The 20,098-nt window shown below is 41.4% G+C and overlaps 1 protein-coding gene across 2 annotated transcripts in view; it reads left to right on the forward strand.

Moving 5' to 3' along the window:
- The window catches only part of LOC110528956 (contactin-3), a 69,453-nt gene that overhangs the window by 38,787 nt on the left and 10,568 nt on the right, over positions 1 to 20,098 (forward strand). For both annotated transcript variants that reach the window (XR_016497528.1, XM_036983344.2), the window contains exons 6-14: positions 565 to 768; positions 1,271 to 1,373; positions 10,242 to 10,426; positions 10,747 to 10,883; positions 11,432 to 11,561; positions 12,168 to 12,318; positions 12,749 to 12,876; positions 13,948 to 14,123; positions 16,356 to 16,473. Coding sequence is in view for 1 of the 2 variants with exons in the window: in XM_036983344.2 (XP_036839239.1) it covers positions 565 to 768; positions 1,271 to 1,373; positions 10,242 to 10,426; positions 10,747 to 10,883; positions 11,432 to 11,561; positions 12,168 to 12,318; positions 12,749 to 12,876; positions 13,948 to 14,123; positions 16,356 to 16,473 (1,332 nt within the window). In the remaining variant the exon portion in view is untranslated. The remainder of the gene's footprint in view (positions 1 to 564; positions 769 to 1,270; positions 1,374 to 10,241; positions 10,427 to 10,746; positions 10,884 to 11,431; positions 11,562 to 12,167; positions 12,319 to 12,748; positions 12,877 to 13,947; positions 14,124 to 16,355; positions 16,474 to 20,098) is intronic.

The raw sequence follows: 20,098 nt of genomic DNA on the forward strand, positions 1-20,098 counted from the left end.
CTACGGTACCTCGCTCCTATGAATCTGTGCACTGGCTCTTTTCAAGATGACCCAGTATTGCTGTGTGGCAGCGCTCTGTGTTCTTTAGCTAGGCCTGTTGGCTGAGGAGAAGTGTGGCATGCATGAGTCAAGCCTGGAAAAAAAGCCCTGTCCCCAGTTACTCAGGGTAGAGGACAGGGCATGTGTCATGAGAGTGCCAGTGAGGCGCTGTAATCCGTTTTGTTTCGCTCTCTTTCCTTTGGACACTCTTTTTTTTTGTGCACCAATAGCTGTTCTAATATATTTGCCCTGGTATCTTCTTGGAAGGAAACTGAAAAAGGAAAAGGAAATTGTGTGGAATGCCAACATGATCTGCTTACAGTGTGCTTTTCTTTTTGTTTTCTAATACAGTATTTCATCAATGGGCAATACAGACACTTTGAGCTATTTAGCATACATGCTAAATTATATTTTCAAAAGGGAATTTTCAATGTAGACTCCTACGCCTACAAACACATTACTGTGTTGTAATATATTAATACTACTGTACTGTATTTAACACTGTCATATTCCTCTCCCTCCTAGAGCTGACATTTGCATGGATCTTCAATGAGTACCCCTACTTTGTTCAGCAAGACAGTCGTCGATTCATCTCCCAGGAGACAGGAAGTCTGTACATTGCTAAAGTGGAGCCTTCTGATGTGGGAAACTATACCTGTGTGGTCAACAACAGCATCACTAAGGGGAAAGTCCTCAGCTCTCCTACACCACTGGTCCTGAGGAATGATGGTAAGATCCCATCCTTTAAACAGACACACTGATCAGACAGCACAACCACAAAAAACTGCCCCGATTTTTAAAAAACTGCGCAGATTAAGCCCCAATTTATAAAACATTGGCAGTCTATGCAGTCTACAATAGACCATTCTATCCAGATATTCTGTAATGCTGATTATAAGTGGTCAAAGAGCAAGAGTAATCTTACCCCCTCAAAAGGTAAAGTCAAAGGGTGAAGCTGTTGCCCTCCTAGCAGCTTGAATATAAGATTCAGTCTGAAAAGGAGATTAATCCCTGCCTTCACCCAGGTGTGTCCTTCTTTGAACCTTTTGCAAACCTTTTCCGTTTCTCTCCATCTTACCAACCTCTCAGTGATCGCTTCTGTTCCACACACAAATACCTTTGTGTTTCTGGGCCCATGTTATTGTTGTACCATGTTTTCCAGGGCGTAAAGCGAGTGTGCCATTAATCATTGATGCCAAAATTTGGATTGTGTATTGTCTCCCTTTCATAGGAGCAATGGGTGAATATGAACCCAAAATAGAAGTTCATTTCCCTGACACTGTTCCAGCTGCGAAGGGATCCACGGTGAAACTGGAATGTTTCGCTCTGGGAAAGTAAGTTGGAGTGAATGTGCAAGTTTGTGCATATATCAGCCATATCATTGTAATCAATTCAAATCAAAGTTTATTTGTCACTTACGCCGAATACATACCATGTAGACCTGACTGTGAAATGCTTATTTACAGGCTCTAACCAATAGTGCAAAAAAAGGTATTAGGTGAACAATAGGTAAGTAAAGAAATAAAAACAACAGTAAAAAGACAGGCTATATATAGTAGCGAGGCTATAAAAGTAGCGAGGTTAAATACCGGTTAGTCAGGCTGGTTGAGGTAGTATGTACTGTACATGTAGATATGGTTAAAGTGACTATGCATATATGATGAACAGAGAGTAGCAGTAGCGTAAAAGAGGGGTTGGCGGGTGGGACACAATGCAGATAGCCCGTTTAGCCAATGTGCAGGAGCACTGGTTGGTTGGCCCAATTGAGGTAGTATGTACATGAATGCATAGTTAAAGTGACTATGCATATATGATAAACAGAGAGTAGCAGCAGCGTAAAAAGAGGGGTTGGGGGGGCACACAATGCAAATAGTCCGGGTAGCCATTTGATTACCTGTTCAGGAGTCTTATGGCTTAGGGGTAAAAACTGTTGAGAAGCATTTTTTTCCTAGACTTGGCATTCCGGTACCACCTGCAATGCGGTAGTAGAGACAATTATGAGGTTGCTGTTTTTAGGATGCTGGAATATTAGTGATATCACCTATAGTCTTGAAGTCAAGTATCACAAACCACAACCTTATCCTGCAACCAACTCACATTACACAGTGACGTCAACAGAGCGCGACTCATGCTGAGAGCGGAACAGTAGAGAATTTGGTTTGTTGTTTTTGAAAGTTTGAACGTTTTTGTTTACCTGTTTAGTTTGGATCCCGCGACGCAGTTAGCCTCAGTTGCTGGGACTGCTACTATCTGTCCCGGGATACTGCTAAACCCTAAAGGCTGAAGAGCTGCTGATTGGTGAAGCAGCTAGCCCAGCTTTCAAACTAACCAGGTTTCCTTGAACGTTTGAACACAGCCCGAGACGCAGTTAGCCCTTGTGGCTGGGGCTGCATATAGTCCCATGCTTGTGGCTGTTTAAATCCCTGCTGTTTTTTGCTGTTTCCATCGGCCCTGTGAGCTGTGCAGGCTGGAATTGCGTGGAGTACCTGTGTTAGCCTACGTTTCTACCGTCTGAAAAACCTGTTACGAGCCCAGGTGACCTACCCAGGCCAATAATGGTCAAGTTCCTAAGGTTCAATGACAAGATGGCTGTTCAGGAGAGAGCCAAGAACTCGAGAGAAACCAACATCTTCCTCAACGAGGACTTCTGTGAAGCTGTTCGCCAGAGGAAAGAACTTATCCCAGCTATGACAGCTGCCAGAGAGCGTGGGGGCATTGCTTACATTAGCTACCATAAGCTCATTGTCCACCCTCCCAAAAGCCTGGGAGGAGTTAGAGAGCCAAGCTTCTGGATCAGTAGCTTCAGCCCGACATCACATATGCACAGGCACACATACACCAACTGACACCCACAAGCGCCTGATTGATTGACTGTTAGCTAAACACAAGGTTTTATATATACTGAAAATATAAACTCAACATGTAAAGTGTTGGTTTCATGAGCTGAAATTAAAGATCCCAGAAATGTTCCATATGCACAAAAAGTGTATTTCTCTCAAATGCACAAGTTAGTTACCATCCCTGTTAGTGAGCATTTACTCTTTGCCAAGGTAATCCATCCACCTGACAGGTGTGGCGTATCAAGAAGCTGATTAAACAGCATGCTCATTACACAGGTGCACCTTGTGCTGAGGACAATTAAAGGCCATCACAATAACACAGACGTCTCAAGTTTTGAGGGAGCGTGCTATTGGCATGCTGCCTGCAGGAATGTCCACATGAGCTGTTGCCAGAGAATTTAATGTTAATTTCTCTACCATTAGCCGCCTCCAACGTTGTTTTAGAGAATTTGGCAGTATGTCCAACTGGCCTCACAACCGCAGACCATGTGGCACCGTGTGGGCGAGAGGTTTGCTGATGGCAATTTGAATGCACAGAGATACCATGACGAGATCCTGATACCCACTGTCGTGCCATTAATCTGCCACCATCACCTCAAGTTTCAGCAAGATAATGCACAGCCCCATGTCGCAGGGATCTGTACACAATTCCTGGAAGCTGAAAATGTCCCTGTTGTTCCATGGCCTGTCACCAGACATGTCACCCATTGAGCATGTTTGGGATGCTCTGAATCAACATGTACAACATTATGTTCCATTTCCCGCCAATAACCAGCAACTTAGCACAGCCATTGAAGAGGAGTGGGACAACATTCCACAGGCCACAATCAACAGCCTGATCAGCGCTATGCGAATGAGATGTGTTGCGCTTCATGAGGCAAATGGTGGTCACCCCAGATACTGAAAGGTGAAAAATCCATATCCTCATTTAAACCAGGGTACTTAGTAGCCTATAGTTTGTAAATCCAAAAATGTTCCCTTTGGTTTAGCTGTTTAAGATGGTCTCCTTATCTAATTGAGGTCGGAACATGTTCAATACCCATAGCTTGTAAGGAGGCAGGGTTGCCATGGTGTAGGGACTTGTAGTGCCTTGCCATGGGGTAAGGACTTGTAGTGCCTTGCCATGGGGTAAGGACTTGTAGTGCCTTGCCATGGGGTAAGGACTTGTAGTGCCTTGCCATGGTGTAGGGACTTGTAGTGCCTTGCCATGAGGTAGACTTCATTGCCTACCCGTATGGCGTACTTGTGTTCCGCTAAGCGGTCTTGAAGGTGTCTCGTTGTCCATCCAATGTAGAACACCTTGCACTATTGGACATTCCAATCTGTAGGTGACATGAGTGGTTTTGCAGTTAGTGAAATGCTTGACTTGATACTCCAACAAAATATTTTTTCTGTGCAATATTTCTGCAATGGTTGCACTGGTTGTATTTAAAAGAACCCATAGGTTTGTGGTCTAGCCAAGTTTGTTGAGAGTCAACAGGAAGATGGATGTGGACTCATTTGTCATTTAGGGTAGGACAGTAGCGTATCACTTTGGATGATTCCACAATTATTTTTGAATGATTTGTTCTCTGCTTCAGTGCTGTATTTTGTAACAAAGTACACTCTCTCTGATGCATCAGGAGGCACTCCCTTTGCAACAAGTTATTTCTGTCAAGTCGTACGTCCCTTATACCTGCATCTTACAGGACCTGAGCGCTGTAGCCCAGATTCAAGAAGCGATTATCGAATTCAGCAGATTTGACACTGTAATCTTTTTCCTGATGGCAAATTCTGACTCTTTGGAATTGGAATATTCTCTTTTAGCCTTTTTTTGAAAGCTGTCTGCCCTCAGAATGGTTTTCCCATCTGAAGGTTTCCTAAAGATTGATGTGTGCAAACAACCTTTGTCATTTTTTACTAATGTCAAGGTCCAAAAAAATGTATGTTATCCTTGCTGTAACCCATAGTTCGTTTGATGTTAGGGTTAATGCTGTTAAGGTATTGGTGGAAGGAAATAAGTTCATCTTCTGAGCCAGACCAGAACAGGCAAGCATCATCAATATAGCGTCCCCACTGTATAAACCAGCATAGGAAAGGCTGTAAGCAAGCTCCACTGGCACATCCTTTGACTTGTTTAAGAATACGGTCCTGAAAGATAAAGATGTTATGATTAAGAGTCCATTCAGTCAGTGAGACAATGAATTATGTGGGAGGCATCTCAGTCTCAGGCCGGGTACTCAAGAAAGGGTGCATAGGGGGTTTCAAGATTCGTGTGGATTTTTGGAAGAAGATAAAAAATAATCCATACGCCGACTGCCATGGAAAGTACATTTGAACTCAGTGTCTGAAATGTAGCCATTATCCTAAGCCTCTGTGAGGATCCCTTTCAATTCAGTTTTTAGGTCATCTTTATGGTTCAAGGTAAGAGATTGGTAGAATTCATCATTGTCTAATTGACGGTGGGCTTCTGTCACATTTGTCTTTACTCCACACTACTATAGCGCCACCTTGCTCTGCTTTTTAAACCACAATCCATACACTGTTGGACAATGATTCAACTGCATCCCTCTCTGTCTTAGATTATGTTGCGTTTGATTAGAGTCAATTTTACCCTTAAACGGATTCTCCACATCAAAATCCATCTTCGTGGCAAGTGTATTTAGTGTGGCATTCTGGACAATGGGACAAAAGGTGGACTTGGGCTTAAAATATGTTTTTGAGGGCACAGAAACTGCTTGACCTGAAACACTGGTGTCTGTAGTTGGAGAGTTGTTTTGCTTATACCAGGCCTTCAAATTTAGATTCCTGTAGAATCAAAATATGTCTATCTTTGTATTTAATTCATTTGTTGAGTATGTGGGGGCAAAGGACAGTCCTTTAGACGACCCTTACACAATCATCAGAAAGGGGTTCTCCAGAAGTGTTGATCACAGCCTTGTTCTGGTCCTGCTCCGTGTGGTTGGATAGTCTTGATTTCTTCCTCCCCCTCCGTGTTGACCTCTTCCGCGTCCTCTCCCTCTCTTGTTGGGGATCCTGTGTGGCTACTCTTCCTGGAGGAGCCGGCCTCTGAGTGTCTGGGGTGAGCCTCTTCGCCACTGCTCATAAAGTTGAAATAAACAGATTAAACATAAACTTGTGGGTTGGTTTTCTCCAGGAAAAGACCTTGCCATCTCTATAGTCTACTGCATCTCTTCTAAATGTCCTTAGCTTGTCTTGCTTCAATGTCAGAGTGAATGTGTCTATTTCCTCTTTCAAAATCTCATCACATCGTGCTTTGTTAGAATTGTCACTGTGTTCTGTAATTTTCCTTTTTACTTCTTCAACTTCTGTTTGGACTACATGTCCTTTATCACTTCCTCTATTAGAAGTAGCATTAGGTCAAAAGAACACATGTTGAGAATAGCCTCCCATTTATCTCTAAATTCAGTCTTACCTTGTGCTCCATTAGCTGGAAACTTCATAATACGGAGGCCTCTGGGGATTAGGCCTTTTCTCCAATAGTCAGACATGCTCATAGAATTGAGGTCAAGTTTGGTGTCTTTCTCCATAATGTGTTGCAAGTCTCTGTAAGCCTTGTTCAAGTCCATTCCAGTATTCTCTGTGGCTGTCATCTCATCTAGCAAAGAGGCAGTGGTAATAATATTTTGACCCTCTTCATGGGAATAGGAAAATCTTGTAGCCTCTTGGGTAAAATCCATAGTATGAGTTGTAAAATGTCCCCAAAACACAGAAAACATTACTGTGGAGCTGCTTCCTCTAAGCACTACACAAGTGCTGTGATTAACTTGTAGAAAAAGGAGGAAGGGAATGCACTGCAAAGATAATAGTAGATTTTGGTAGGCAGAAGGTGCTCTTGTAAAAGGGGTAAATTGGTCATTAAAAAGAAAGGACGACCAAGGCACTCTTCATATAATTAACTCAAATGATTTTATTTGTATGGAATGTTCAATGGAAACAAAGTTTTAAAATTCTGAAGCGTTCTACAGGGATGCTGGCCCATGTTGACTCCAACGTTTCCCACAGTTGTGTCAAGTTGCCTGGACTATTCTTGATACACACAGGAAACTGTTGAGCGTGAAAATCCCAGCAGCGTTGCATTTCTTGACACACTCAAACTGGTGTGCCTGGCACAACCTGTTCAAAGGCATTATTTTGTCTTGCCCATTCACCCTCTGAATGGCACACATACTTAATCCATGTCTCAATTGTCTCAAAGCTTAAAAATCCTTCTTTACCCTGTCTCCTCCTCTTCATCTACACTGATTGAAGTGGATTTAACAAGTGACATCAATAAGGGATCATAGCTTTCACCTGGATTCACCTGGTCAAACTTGTCATGGAAAGAGTTCCTAATGTTTTGTACACTCAGTGTAAATTCAGAGCCATATTCCTATAAAGCTTAGAGAGCTCAAGTCAAATGTTGAAGTTTTGTGGTTGCAAGTTCACCTGCCTCATCTAAAGCCTCTTCTTTTGGGGTGCTGCTATAAGCCACCAAGTCGTAACAGTCAGTATTTTGGATAATATGTGTGCAATGCTTGATAATGTGTGTGATGTTAAACAGAGGTCTATTTTCTGGTTGACCTGAATATTGACTGGTTAGCAACTAGCTGTCCTCTCAAGAGAAATCTTTCTGACTGTGACTAACGCCTGCAATATGACCCAGGTTATCACTCAAACAACTAGAGTGCATATCAATAGTGTTGGATCTGTGACATCCACTTGTATTGATCAGATCTTCACTCATGCTGCAGAGCTTTGCTCGAAAACAATATCCGTTCCCATAACATCGTGGCAATAAGAAGGAAAGCTTAAGTGCCAAAGGTTGAGCCTAAAGTAATTTACAAGAGATCATACCAAATGTTTTCTCATGACTCTTTTTGTTGAAGATGTATAATATGTCTGTTGGCCTGATGTGTATGAGGAAGTAAACCCAGATGCAACACTGGAAATACGTGTAACATGATTCATGCACCTGTTAATAAATTAACTGTGAGAGCTGTTGGAACCCTCTGGATTGATGATTAATAGAAAAAAATGTTATGGTTCAAAGAAATGATGCAAAAGAGGTAGCAAACAAGTCAGGCTCCTCAGCTGATTAGTTGACATACTTTAAATTGAGACATTTTGTGACTACACTATATTACCAAACCAAGATAAATGACATAAAACACAATGGGTAAAAACTTCGGCGTACTTTAAGTGATATCATGGGCAGAAAAACCAATTAATCTCCATCGTTCATTGAAGTTGATGGGTCATTTATTTATTTTTTTAAACTTTTGATATTGCCAATCATTTCAATTGCTATTTCGCTAGTAAAGTGGAAAAACTTAAGTGAAATGAAAACATTGAACAGTGAACCATCATATTTTTGTATAAAATATCTAATAATGAAAGAGAAGGAGTGCTGTTTTGAATTTGGTCAACTTAGTGTGGTAGAGCTGGAAAAAACTATTGGTATCCATCAATAATGATAAGCCACCAGATATAGACAACCTTGATTGGAAACTATTGAGAATGGTAGTGGACTGTATTGCCTCCCCTTTTTGCTATATCTTTAACCAAAACCTAAAGAGGTGTGTGTACATAGCCGTGGGAGGAAGCTAAAGTCATTCAACTGCCTAAAAATAGTAAAGCACCCTTGCCAGCTCTAACAGACACCCAATCAGTTTGCTGCCTACTCTTTGTAAACTAATGGAAATCATTTGTATGACCAAATACAATGCTATTTTTCTGAGAACAAGTTAGCTACTGACTTTCAGCATGCTGTAGAGACTGTAGAGAAGGGCATGCACTTGTACTGCACTGACTCCAATGACAGATGATTGTTTAAAATACATGGATTTCAGTGCAGGATGTGATTTTATTATACATTTTTATTGAAGAAACTGACTTGCTATGGCTTTACATCACCTGCCATGACATGGTTGGAGAGTTATGTATCCAATAGAACCCAGAGAGAGTTCTTCAATGGAAGCTTCTCTAACATCAGATATGTACAGTACGGAGTCCCTCAAGGCAGTTGCCTTAGGCTGTTACTCTTCTCTATTTTTACAAATGATTTGCCACTGGTCTTACACAAAGCTAGAATGACGATGTATGCGGATGATTCCACACTTTACATGTCAGCACCCGAAGCCAGTGAGCTCACTGAAATTCCAAATAAGGATTTACAGTCCGTATCAGAATGGGTGATTAATAATAAACTGTTCTTAAATACATCTAAAACAATTTTATTTGGTTCAAAGCGTTCTCTAAGACCTTAACCTCAACTGGAGTTGTGTACAAATGGTGTGACCACTGAGCAAGTTGAGGAAGCTGAACTAGGTGTAACATTGGATGGTTAATAATCCGTTGTTAATTATCAGCTGTTGTGAAGAAAATCAACTGTACTAGTTGTTCAGGCTCTGGTCTTGTTCCATTTTGATTAATGTCCGGTAATATGGTCAAGTGCAGCAAATAAAGAACCAGCAAAGCTGCAGCTGGCTCAAAACTGAGCCGCAAAAGAGCTTTCCCTTAACTGCACACATAGAACTAACATCAGCAACATGTATGCCTGTCTTTCCTGGTTGAGGGTTGACGAGAGATTAACTGCTTCTCATAGATTTTATGAGATGTATTACTGTAATGAAAATTCCAGATTTTCTGCATAATCAAATAAGATTCAGCTCAGACACCCACAAGATGTGCCACCCGGGATCCAAAACAAATCCACGGCAACACACAGTATTATACAGAGCCATGATCGCGTGGAACTCCCTTCTATCTCCAATTATTCAAGAAAACAGAAAAATTACCTTTAAAAAATATATTAAACAACATCTCATGGAACAGCGGGGACTGTCAGGTGACACACAAACACACGCACACACAGACACGATCTAACACACATTTTTGTGGTATTTGTCTTTTTTAGTTTGGCATTTTTGAATTGTTTGCATATCATTGTATTTAAAATGTGTGTGACTGCTCTTGCCTGTCAGTTTATCAGTACTTTGTTACTTGTCATGTTTTGTGCAATTTTTTTGTACCCCAGGAAGAATAGCTACTGCCTCTGCAAAAGCTAATGGGGATAAACAAACAAATATCACAGATTCCCAAGGGGCTACAGAAAGCAATATCACTTCGTAAGGATGTGAAAATCAAATGTCCTTTCATACATCTCCCAGGAAGGCAAAGCCGTAGAAATTTGAGACAGTGAAAAATGGATGAGAGACAGATTTGTATGGTTACAGTAATTGTAAAGGTTTTGGCAGCCTCATCCTTAGAGAATAATTGAATTCCATTACACAGTAGAAGCTTCTGTACAGTTAATCACATTTTTTCCACCTCAGACAGTCGTCGTCATTAGGGCTTTTTTTTTCATTCCTAATATTGCAGCCCAGTCCCAGAAATAAGTTGGAGGAGAACCAGTGGCGTCCCGTTTCCCAGTAAGGTGAAGATGAAGAACTCCAACGCAGTCCTTGAAATTCAAAATTTCCAGCAGGAAGACACTGGGACGTATGAGTGTGTGGCAGAAAATAGCAGAGGCAAAAACGCTGCACGAGGTCGTATCTCCTTCCATGGTAAGTGATCCATTTCAAATCCAGAGAGACTTATGAGTCAACGTGCTGTTGTAATAGATATCCCCATTTTTTTATGGAGGCTTCCAGTCGGAATACTGGCTGTGGCCTTGGACGTCTGATAGAAAACCTGGCTGTTTGGAATGCTCAGTGAGATCAGCATAGTAATTGTGTGAAATGATGGAATATTCATTCAATGCTTATATTATTTCAGTGGTCCGTGATAACAATTCATTTTCAGTCTTGACTCAGTTGTCCTTTTTATCGTCATTATGTCTTTTGAATCCATGTCCCTGGCATTTGCATATTCCCTCTTTTCATAGCGAAGCCCCATTGGCTCCAGACAATGATCGACGGGGCCCTGTCCATTGAGGAGAATCTGTTCTGGGAGTGTAAGGCTAATGGGAAGCCCAAGCCCTCTTACAGCTGGCTGAAGAATGGAGACAACCTAATGGCAGAGGTATGTATGGAGCCCTGGCAACCACCAGCTCTGAGCATGCAGATCGTTCACCCCCAACCCCCCCCTCCCCTTTCACCCCCCCCCCCCCCCCCCCCCCCCCTTTACAGCACTGTGATGGATCCGATCTGAGGGACCTGTCCCACAGACACATCACATCAACATCTCCACCATAATGTGCCGTGGTTCAGGCTCTCTGAACAGCTGATGGGGTTAAAATTCAGTCTGAGTAAGACATCAGCAAAAAAAATCAGACCTGTCTTAGTGGCTTTTCCAACTGGATGGCCATGGAAAATAAATTGCTTATTAGTGTTCTACTGGTATTGTCAACATTGCTTTTTTTTTCCTTTTCATTGAAGCTGCAGGTCAGCATTTTTTAGCCCCAATCTGAGCATACATACTGCAACAGAGGGATATAAAATAAAAAAAGTCTTCTTCTCTCTTGCTTTCTTCGTCTCTTCATAGTGTACAAGTAATTGCATTTGCGCCTGTGGACATATTAGACTGCTCCAGCAATACGTATACAGATCTGTCTGCTTTCTCATCCACAGGGCCGGAGACAAATTGAAAACGGGGCTCTCTCCATAGCAGCATTAAACCTGTCAGACACCGGGATGTATCAGTGTGTGGCTGAAAACAAACATGGCATTATTTATTCCAGCGCTGAGCTAATGGTGTTAGGTAAGATTGCTTTCCTCTCTGTTTTTTATCTGTGTCTATCTTGCTGTGTGTTTGATCATATTCTTAAAGGTACAACTAGCATCCTGCGATTACCCTTTTCAAAAATCACTCTGCTGCCTCATTTAATGCCACTTCGGCTCCAGAAAAGAAAATCTGAATCTGATGGAGTGTCTCATTTTAGTTTCAATCATTTCATTATATTGATTTTGATGCTACAGATACGTTGCATAGTGGCGTCAGAGGGCTTTCTCATGTAGATGACATATCGATTTATTTGGAGAGCTTTGATGAGTTCTATCTGACCTACTGGATGAGAAATCCAATTCTGTCTTGATATTTAATGACACTGGGGGTCTCAGATGATGGCTGACAAAACATGATGATGACAGATGAAGCCAAAAGTTTAGAGAATCTCATACTGTGTGTGGGGGGGGGGGGGGGGGGCTTCAACCCCTGGAGCAGTTCCTATGGAAATAATGGCTTTTATGCCAGAGGGTAGGGGAAGGAGGGAGGGAATGAGAGTCAATCTCAGCTCAGCACATTTGATCTGGGAGTTGGTTCAAGTTGTCTTCTTTGCGTTTTTTTCACCCCCTGCATCTTCTCTAGCATCACCTCCCAGTTTCTCCAAGAATCCACTGAAGGCCCTGCTAAAAGCTCGCTCAGGCAGTGATGTGGCTTTGGAGTGCAAGCCCCAAGCCTCGCCCCGGGCAATTAGCCTGTGGAAGAAAGGCAATGAGATCGTGCAGAGAAACGAGAGGTAGTGTGGAACTCAGCATGAATTCTCACCCATTCACAAAGTGTGGTTATGTGTGATTAGAATATTTTCAGATGTGTGGATGAATAGGAGTACAGGCTAATGAGAAGAGAACAAAGCCCGGTAAAGTAGTATGCAGCATCTGTGCATGTTGAATGCTTAGTATATGCGAAGACTTACATTTCAGTCATTTAGTCTCTTGGATGACAAGCCTGGGTGGAAGGATTGGCATTAGGACACCAATCTTCATAGGAAATTGAAAAATGCAAAGTCCATTTTCTGAAATGACAGTTGGACTTTCCTCTGGAATAGAAGGAAACATGTAAATGGTGTTGAAAGGAAGGCGATGATGCATCCTAGCACTGGATTTAGACACGGCACTTCTGTTCTCTACCCAAGCACAAGCTCTGAATCTCTGCTACTCATCCCCCAGGATTACTCTGCTCCCCAACGGGACACTGAAGATTGCCAATGTAACCAGGAGGGATGCGGGAAGCTACACGTGCATCGCTAAGAATCCGTTTGGAACTGCAAGCACCACTGGAAGGCTGTTTATCACAGGTGAGCTCTCATAACATATTCTCCCAATAATCCCTGAGGCATCGCCCCCAAAACTAGGGAGCGTCGACGGATTTTTCACCTTGCAGGCTCGGGTATTCAAACCAGCGACTTTTCGGATACTGGCCTAACGCTCTAACAACTAGGCTCCCTGCAGCCCACACTTCAATAAGCTTCAGTGAAGCTACAAAACTGTTAGTGTTTAACCTTAACGTGACAACAGTACAACACAACGGATGAACAGGAATGACATTTACCTTTACAAGTTGGCAAAAAGAACCATCTGAAACCCATGCCCCTACTAAGCCACAACTTCTGTTTTCTGCCCCATATCTCAATTACCCAGCATTATTAACCCAGCATCAACAACCCAACCTTTCACTTTTTAAAGAAAACAACCCAGTGGCCCACTGCCTGCAACCCAGTAGCTGGGTCATCCAACAACCCAGCATTTTTTAGAGTGTACTGTCTGATATTTGTATGTACTTCTTTGTGTTGATAAATGTACTAATAATTCTAATGTACTAATAATTTTGTCTGTACAACTTAACACAGTCACAGTTGTTATTTTCTAATTAAAGCAATTGCAATGGTGCTTAAATAGGCAATCATTTATTGTACTGCAATTAAGTAACGGTCATTACTTATGGATGCGGAGACCTAACGTGTAGATGCAGATATCTGGTACATGTGTGTTGTAAACGTCTGTCTCCACCTCCCTTGTTTTTCTCACTCGCTTATTTAAAGTTTTACTCCAACAGCTGATCCCTTTAATCTAATGGAATGTAATTATCCTGACCTTTCCCTTACAAGACTCCCATACTCCACTGCATCCAATTCTCTACAGCCAGCATTGGAAATGCATTCTGCTTGCATAATCCTACTTCAAACATTTCCCCCCAAATTGACCATGCAAATGTTTTTGAAAGTTAAGTGCTAGAACCAAGATACACGTAGCTATGATGATCCTTGTCGGAATGATGGTATGATATAGTTACACTAGAGTTGTTTGAGTGTAATGGTTCCCACCCAGAGAGTATGAAGATGCATACTAAGCTGTCATTGTCTGGACAGAGCCCACCAGAATCACCCAGCGGCCTGCTAACATGGAGATCATTGTTGGCGAAAGTATCGTGCTGCCCTGCCAGATAGCCAGCGATCCAGCCTTGGATGTGTCTTTCTCCTGGGCCTTCAACGGGCAGCTCATAGACTTCCATGGGGATGCCGACCATTTCGACAGAGTAGGAGGGGTGAGTCATCAGAGCAGTGGACAACTGCTGTGAGGCTATTCTAGGATTGATTGTTTCACACAGTGTGTCAGACTGCAAAATAATACGCCTCATTTGGAAACTCTGTATAATCTCTGTATAGTAGGTTAGCTACCTCCTAAACGCCCTACCCTCACACTGTAGGCTACTTTATTAAACGTGTATTCAAGAAGAGTACTGTTGGGATCAAATCTTAGCAGCAGTTTTAACATTGAAGCGATGCCTCAGTAGGCTGTATTTAACTTCCATTGCTTCAAGTTATGTTTACTCTTCCATTTATCTTTTAACTCCCTGTCTATCAGACAGCCCATAAGAATTGTGATCTTATTCGTAAGACAACATAAAGGTGAAGAGCTGTTTCAATGGTGGAAGAAGCCTGATGAATTAAAAGTGTTTTTACTTTTCATCCCTTAAACTTCTCATTTCTCCACCCCAAGGGAGATAAAAAAAAATGTATAATCTCTCTTTGCGTTAATTTAATTTGCATACCTATTTATGAATCTTGTGCCCTGAAATCATTTGTAGTGAGTTGGCTGGCATTAACCAAGGGCAAGCCTTCGCACCAGTAAAATGTTCATCTGAATTCCTCATGCCTTCAATTAACGATAAGAGACTGACTACTCTTTGGCGAAAATATGTGTTCCTTTTGATAGACGAGCACTGTCATTTGTTCTGCGCTCGTCTCTGCCAAATTGTTTTAGAGAATCATTTATCACTGTTTTATGGATTCATTATTCACCCAAGGTTCATTGTATGGCTATAGCTGAAAAAAATAATAATTAATGGATCAAAGTTGAAGTTGATATCAGAGTTGAACCCCTCCCACGTCGTGGTCATGCTAAGTTCACGCCTGCGTGGATAGACAAATGGCAATTACAAATGACATTGACATGTGGACACACAAATAATGAGATACAGTTTTCACATATTCCGTATCCCCATGCCCAGGGAGATTACCAGCTCCTCTCAACAGCGTCTGATGAATTAATTAACATAATTAAACCAGATCTGCCTCATAGCTTCCTGCCTGCCAAGGCATGGAATTTAACCCCTCGCTCTCCAGTCAGGCAGCTGCTGGCTGGCATGTCAGAGGCAGACATGGCATGAGCATGTTAGCCTTTCAGAGGAGAGGAGTGCCATGCCGTCCCTCAGCCACACATAAGTGCCACTCTGCTCCGCTTTGTCTTTGCCTCCGAGAGGTGAGGATCCTCGGGGCGTTCATGCCCAATTGCAACCGAGCATAGCTGAGCCATGGTCACTACCCAGTGAGTTGATGAAATTTGGCGTGGCTTGAGTGTGTCTAACCTGGCTAGCCCTCAGGTGAATCCTCTCCAGACAAGCACACTCTATTTTAAAAGGAGTCCTGAAGGATGACATGCTGTGTATGTGTGACAGACCACTGTGTGACAGACCACTCTACTAAGTGAACATTGGCTCTGAATTTTTAGAATGTGAGTCCCACTCCCCAGATAGAGTGATGGGTACCATTGCTATGTACCTAATAGTTAACTACAGATAAAGATGATCCCATTTCACTCACTTTAAAATATGAAGACATTTAAATTTGATAGCTCTTCCACATTGACTTCTGTAGCTCCACTTAAGGCTCCATGGCAGATGGGAAGATGAACTGAAGCTATTTCATCACATCTCACTCCTCTTTAGGTTTTTCAATAGTTTATCAGCTTTAGTTTCCCCATGGCGTCAAAGAGCATACTGTTTTATTTAGAACAATATTAGCTCTTAGTCTGTAAGTTGTTCTAATTTCTCATCCATCCCTGCTTATGTAATTCTTGAATAATTAGGATCATCTTGCCAATTAGCCGTTGTGTGTTTGTTTTGGTGGTCCTGTGCGAGGCTGAGTAGGGGAGCATGCAGTGCCTGAAGCGTAGCCAACAGGACTGTTTGTTTAGAACACAGCTCACGTTCTTGCTGGTTTCCGTGTGTCACAAGACTCTGTGACCTGAGGGGACCACATGCAGCTCCATACACAGAGCTTTCTCCATTTTAAAGCTACAGTCACACTTGGAAAGAAAAAGAAGATAGCAGCATATGATATTGCTCCGATGTGATGCATGTATTTATTAATCAACCTACAGTAGGATCACACAGGCAGTTGCGCAAAAATAATTATAAAACAGTTCAGAGTGTATTTCCTTTGGATTTCATGATTTTACATCAGATTTTCTTGTGTGCTGTTGTTTTCCCTTGTAGAGCATCTCAGGAGATCTGATGATTCGTAACATCCAGTTGAATCACGGGGGAAAGTATGTCTGTGTTATCAACACCGACGTGGAGAGCTTGTCTGCTTCAGCCATCTTGGTTGTGAAAGGTAAAAGAACCAACTGTCAAGGTTGTAAAATCTGCCTCTATGGAATTCATGTTCACTCTGGCTCTGAGATTCACATGTGTACAGAGACTTATTTCTCAGAAGTGATTTACATTTGAGCTTCTTCAGAAAAGTTTGAGTGTCGAAATACAATATAGATCCGGCTGTGAATGTTTGATCATAGAGCTTCCAATGTAAAATCTTGTGAGCACTTTGACACAATTAAAATTGATTCATGCAATAAATTGGTGCTGGAATTGCAATCTAGATGACATACTTAATTTTATTAGTCTGGGTACCAGTCTGTTTAGCTTACATTCCAGTCATTGTTCTCCATGTCATGTGCTAAAAATTTGGCACATGCCATGGAGTACAAGGAGTGGAATGTGATCTAAACAGACTGGCAACCAGACTATCATTTTATAGGCCTATATGAATAATATTGGTTCATTAAACTTGCTGCCAAGCTACCTATGGGGCGGCAGGTAGCCTAGCGGTTAAGAGCTTTGGGCCAGTAACCGAAAGGTCGCTAGTGCGAATCCCCGAGCCAACTATCTGCCAATGTGCCCTTGAGCAAGGCACTTAATCCTAATTGCTCCTGTAAATTACTCTGGATAAGAGCATCTGCTGAAAGACTAAAATGTCAAATTTAACCATAAATATATTCATGGTTTGGTGAGAACTCTGCAGACAAATATAATTATCTTACACCAATTTTTTTCATGACATGACATGGTATACAAATGTGACAATGTGTGATGTTGGTGTAATGAGAACGTTTGTATGACATGTTTTTGAAAGACAATATTTGGCATTGCTAAAATTTAAAAATGGCACATAATGTGAGCTTCCACAGCAGTAGTTAATATCTGTTAAGCGCAGTGTATCATATCTCATCATTGTAACTTATCTCTAGTGATTTACATTGGCATGCATTGCATGCCCATAACACACTGTAATAGCTGTCCCGGTGTTTTGGAAAGCCATTGTTTGTTACAGAGAATTGCTTTAATTGGCTCATTTACACATTGACAAAAAAACATAGAAGCATCTGAATAATGAAACAGAGGAGCAAACAACAACATCTTTGGAGCATATGTGTGACCAACCACTTTTAGATTTGGTCCTATGAAGCAAAAAAAAATGTATGGTGTTTTTTTACATTGGATAAAAGACACACAGCTCAAGAAAATGTTATCTCATAAACTGCAGTTAAGGAACAATGTGAAAGGAATTCTGCTTTGAAAGTGGATACACTTGTAACCACACTGTTAAGAAAATGGCCCTTGAATTGTTTTATACACCTAATGGAGAGCTCTTCTTTGTCTACACCCATTCAACAGCGTTCACACCCTCTTAAACCTTAGTCCCACCCATCTCTTTAAGGATTCACATGTGAGGGCATGTGCTAAACAGAGTGAGTAGTGTAGTAAATATCCAACGTTTTCAATACTAAAAGTGGTAAAAGTAGTAGCCTACAATAAGTAAAAACTCCAGGTAAAAATACACTTTATCTAGTCCTTGGCCTACATCCTAATCTGACTTTGGTGCAGGTCATGTTGTTCTTCACATTGCCTTCAATGGTATAAACACACCTTATCAAATCAAATGTATTTGTGACATGCACAGGATACAGAAGGTGTAAACGATACAGTGAAATGGTCACTTGCATAGTAGCAATATCAAAAACAGGAAGTGTCCAGATTTATACAGATATTGTATCAATTTGTTATAATTATTAGATGACGCTTACCCAGACACACTTGTATAAATTAATTGTCATGTGAAAGAAATGCTATAACCACCCCCCAGCCACATCTAGCTAAATGAATGGGTCACTATTGTCTAGACATATACACATGTTCATGAAATACAATAGATGGCCGCAGTCACCCCGACACACCTGGCTGACTTGATGGGTCATGTAATCATCTGGTGAAGTGTAGCCTTTCATTTAGACATGTAGCTAGATAGCTAGATAGCTAGCCAGCTAAACAATGAACCGGCATAATCCCAACTCATACTACTACCAATACAAACATTGTCATAGCTGTAGTATGAATCTGCAAGTAGCTAAAGCTAGCCAACCAGGTTCAATGTTAGCTAGCTAACATTAGGCAGTAACTTGCAATGCAAAGGGATTTCTGATTCAAATAATATTACTACACAGATGATACACGTACTGTTAGCTAGCTACCAAGCCAGCATGCTAACGTTGGCTAGCTAGATAATAGTACTCTTTAACTTGCAATGAAAATGACTTTCTGACAAAATTAGACACGTATAATATCTGAAAATGTAGCTAAACTCTTACCAGTGTACATGGATGAACGCTTCATGGCAAACTGGAACTTTAACTACGTTTTGTTTGTAGCTACATCTTGTTTGGCCAGCGTTGTCAAGTCACTCCGGTTCACACTGACCATGGCGTGTGCAGAAAGTAGTCCATCACAACTTTTTCCAACTGATCTGTTGATAGCACCTGGTAAATTCAGGGCATCAATGTTGTTGAGAAAAGTAGCAAAACTTTTGTAATTCTCGATGGCTAACATAATATCTTTAAAAAACACTGTGATAGAAAGGACTATCAACATGTACTGAGCAGCTCACGTTATAGACAGAGGCATGCTACATGGCAGACCAATCCAAACTCATCTCCCGGCATGTCCAGCCCTTCCATTATCTCAGACAATCATGGATAGCGGGACAGTTCTCACTTTTTCCTTGGCTAATCCAACTAGGCTCGTAATTTAGCAATTGTATTCATATTTACAGATGGAATACAAGTTTGTTATTGAGGCACATTAAAGTTCACATGCAACAGAAGGCATTTCTGCCAAAAAGCGCACTTTGATAAAAATATACACTACCATTCAAATGTTTGGGGTCACAGAGAGAAATGTACTTGTTCTCGAAATATATATTTTTTGTGTCCATTAAAATAACATCAAATTGATCATAAATACAGTGTAGACATTGTTAATGATGTAAATAGTCTGACGAGTTTCAGAAGAAAGCTCTATGTTTCTGGCCATTTCGAGCCTGTAATCGAATCCACAAATGCTGATGCTCCAGATACTCAACAAGTCTAAAGAAGGCCAGTTTTATTGCTTCTTTAAACAGGAAAACAGGAAAACATAATTGCAAAAGGGTTTTCATATGATCAATTAACCTTTCAAAATGATAAACGTGGATTAGTTAACACAAGGTGAGGTTGGAACACAGGAGTGATGGTTGCTGATAGTGGGCCTCTGTACGCCTATGTAGGTATTCCCTTAAAAATCAGCCGCTTCCAATTACAATAGATAGTCATTTACAACATTAACAATGTCTACACTGTATTTCTGATCAATTTGATGTTATTTTAATGGACAATTTTTTAAAACATTTTCTTTAAAAACAAGGACATTTCTAAGTGACCCAAAATTCCTCTCCTGTGAAGTAGTGACGTGCGACAAATGCCTAGCTTCCTGAAGCGGGTCACATATTTGCTGTACTTCTCAATCTTGCTGCATCTCTATCTCACTCACTGTCTCTCTCTAACTCACTGTCTCTGTCTCACTCACTGTCTCTCTCTCAATCTCTAACTCTTTCTCTCGCTCTTTCTCTCTTCACAAATGTACCCCTC

This window comes from Oncorhynchus mykiss, chromosome 7 (genome assembly GCF_057628025.1).
Source record: "Oncorhynchus mykiss isolate SJ-2025 chromosome 7, ASM5762802v1, whole genome shotgun sequence".
Lineage (NCBI taxonomy): Eukaryota > Metazoa > Chordata > Actinopteri > Salmoniformes > Salmonidae > Oncorhynchus > Oncorhynchus mykiss.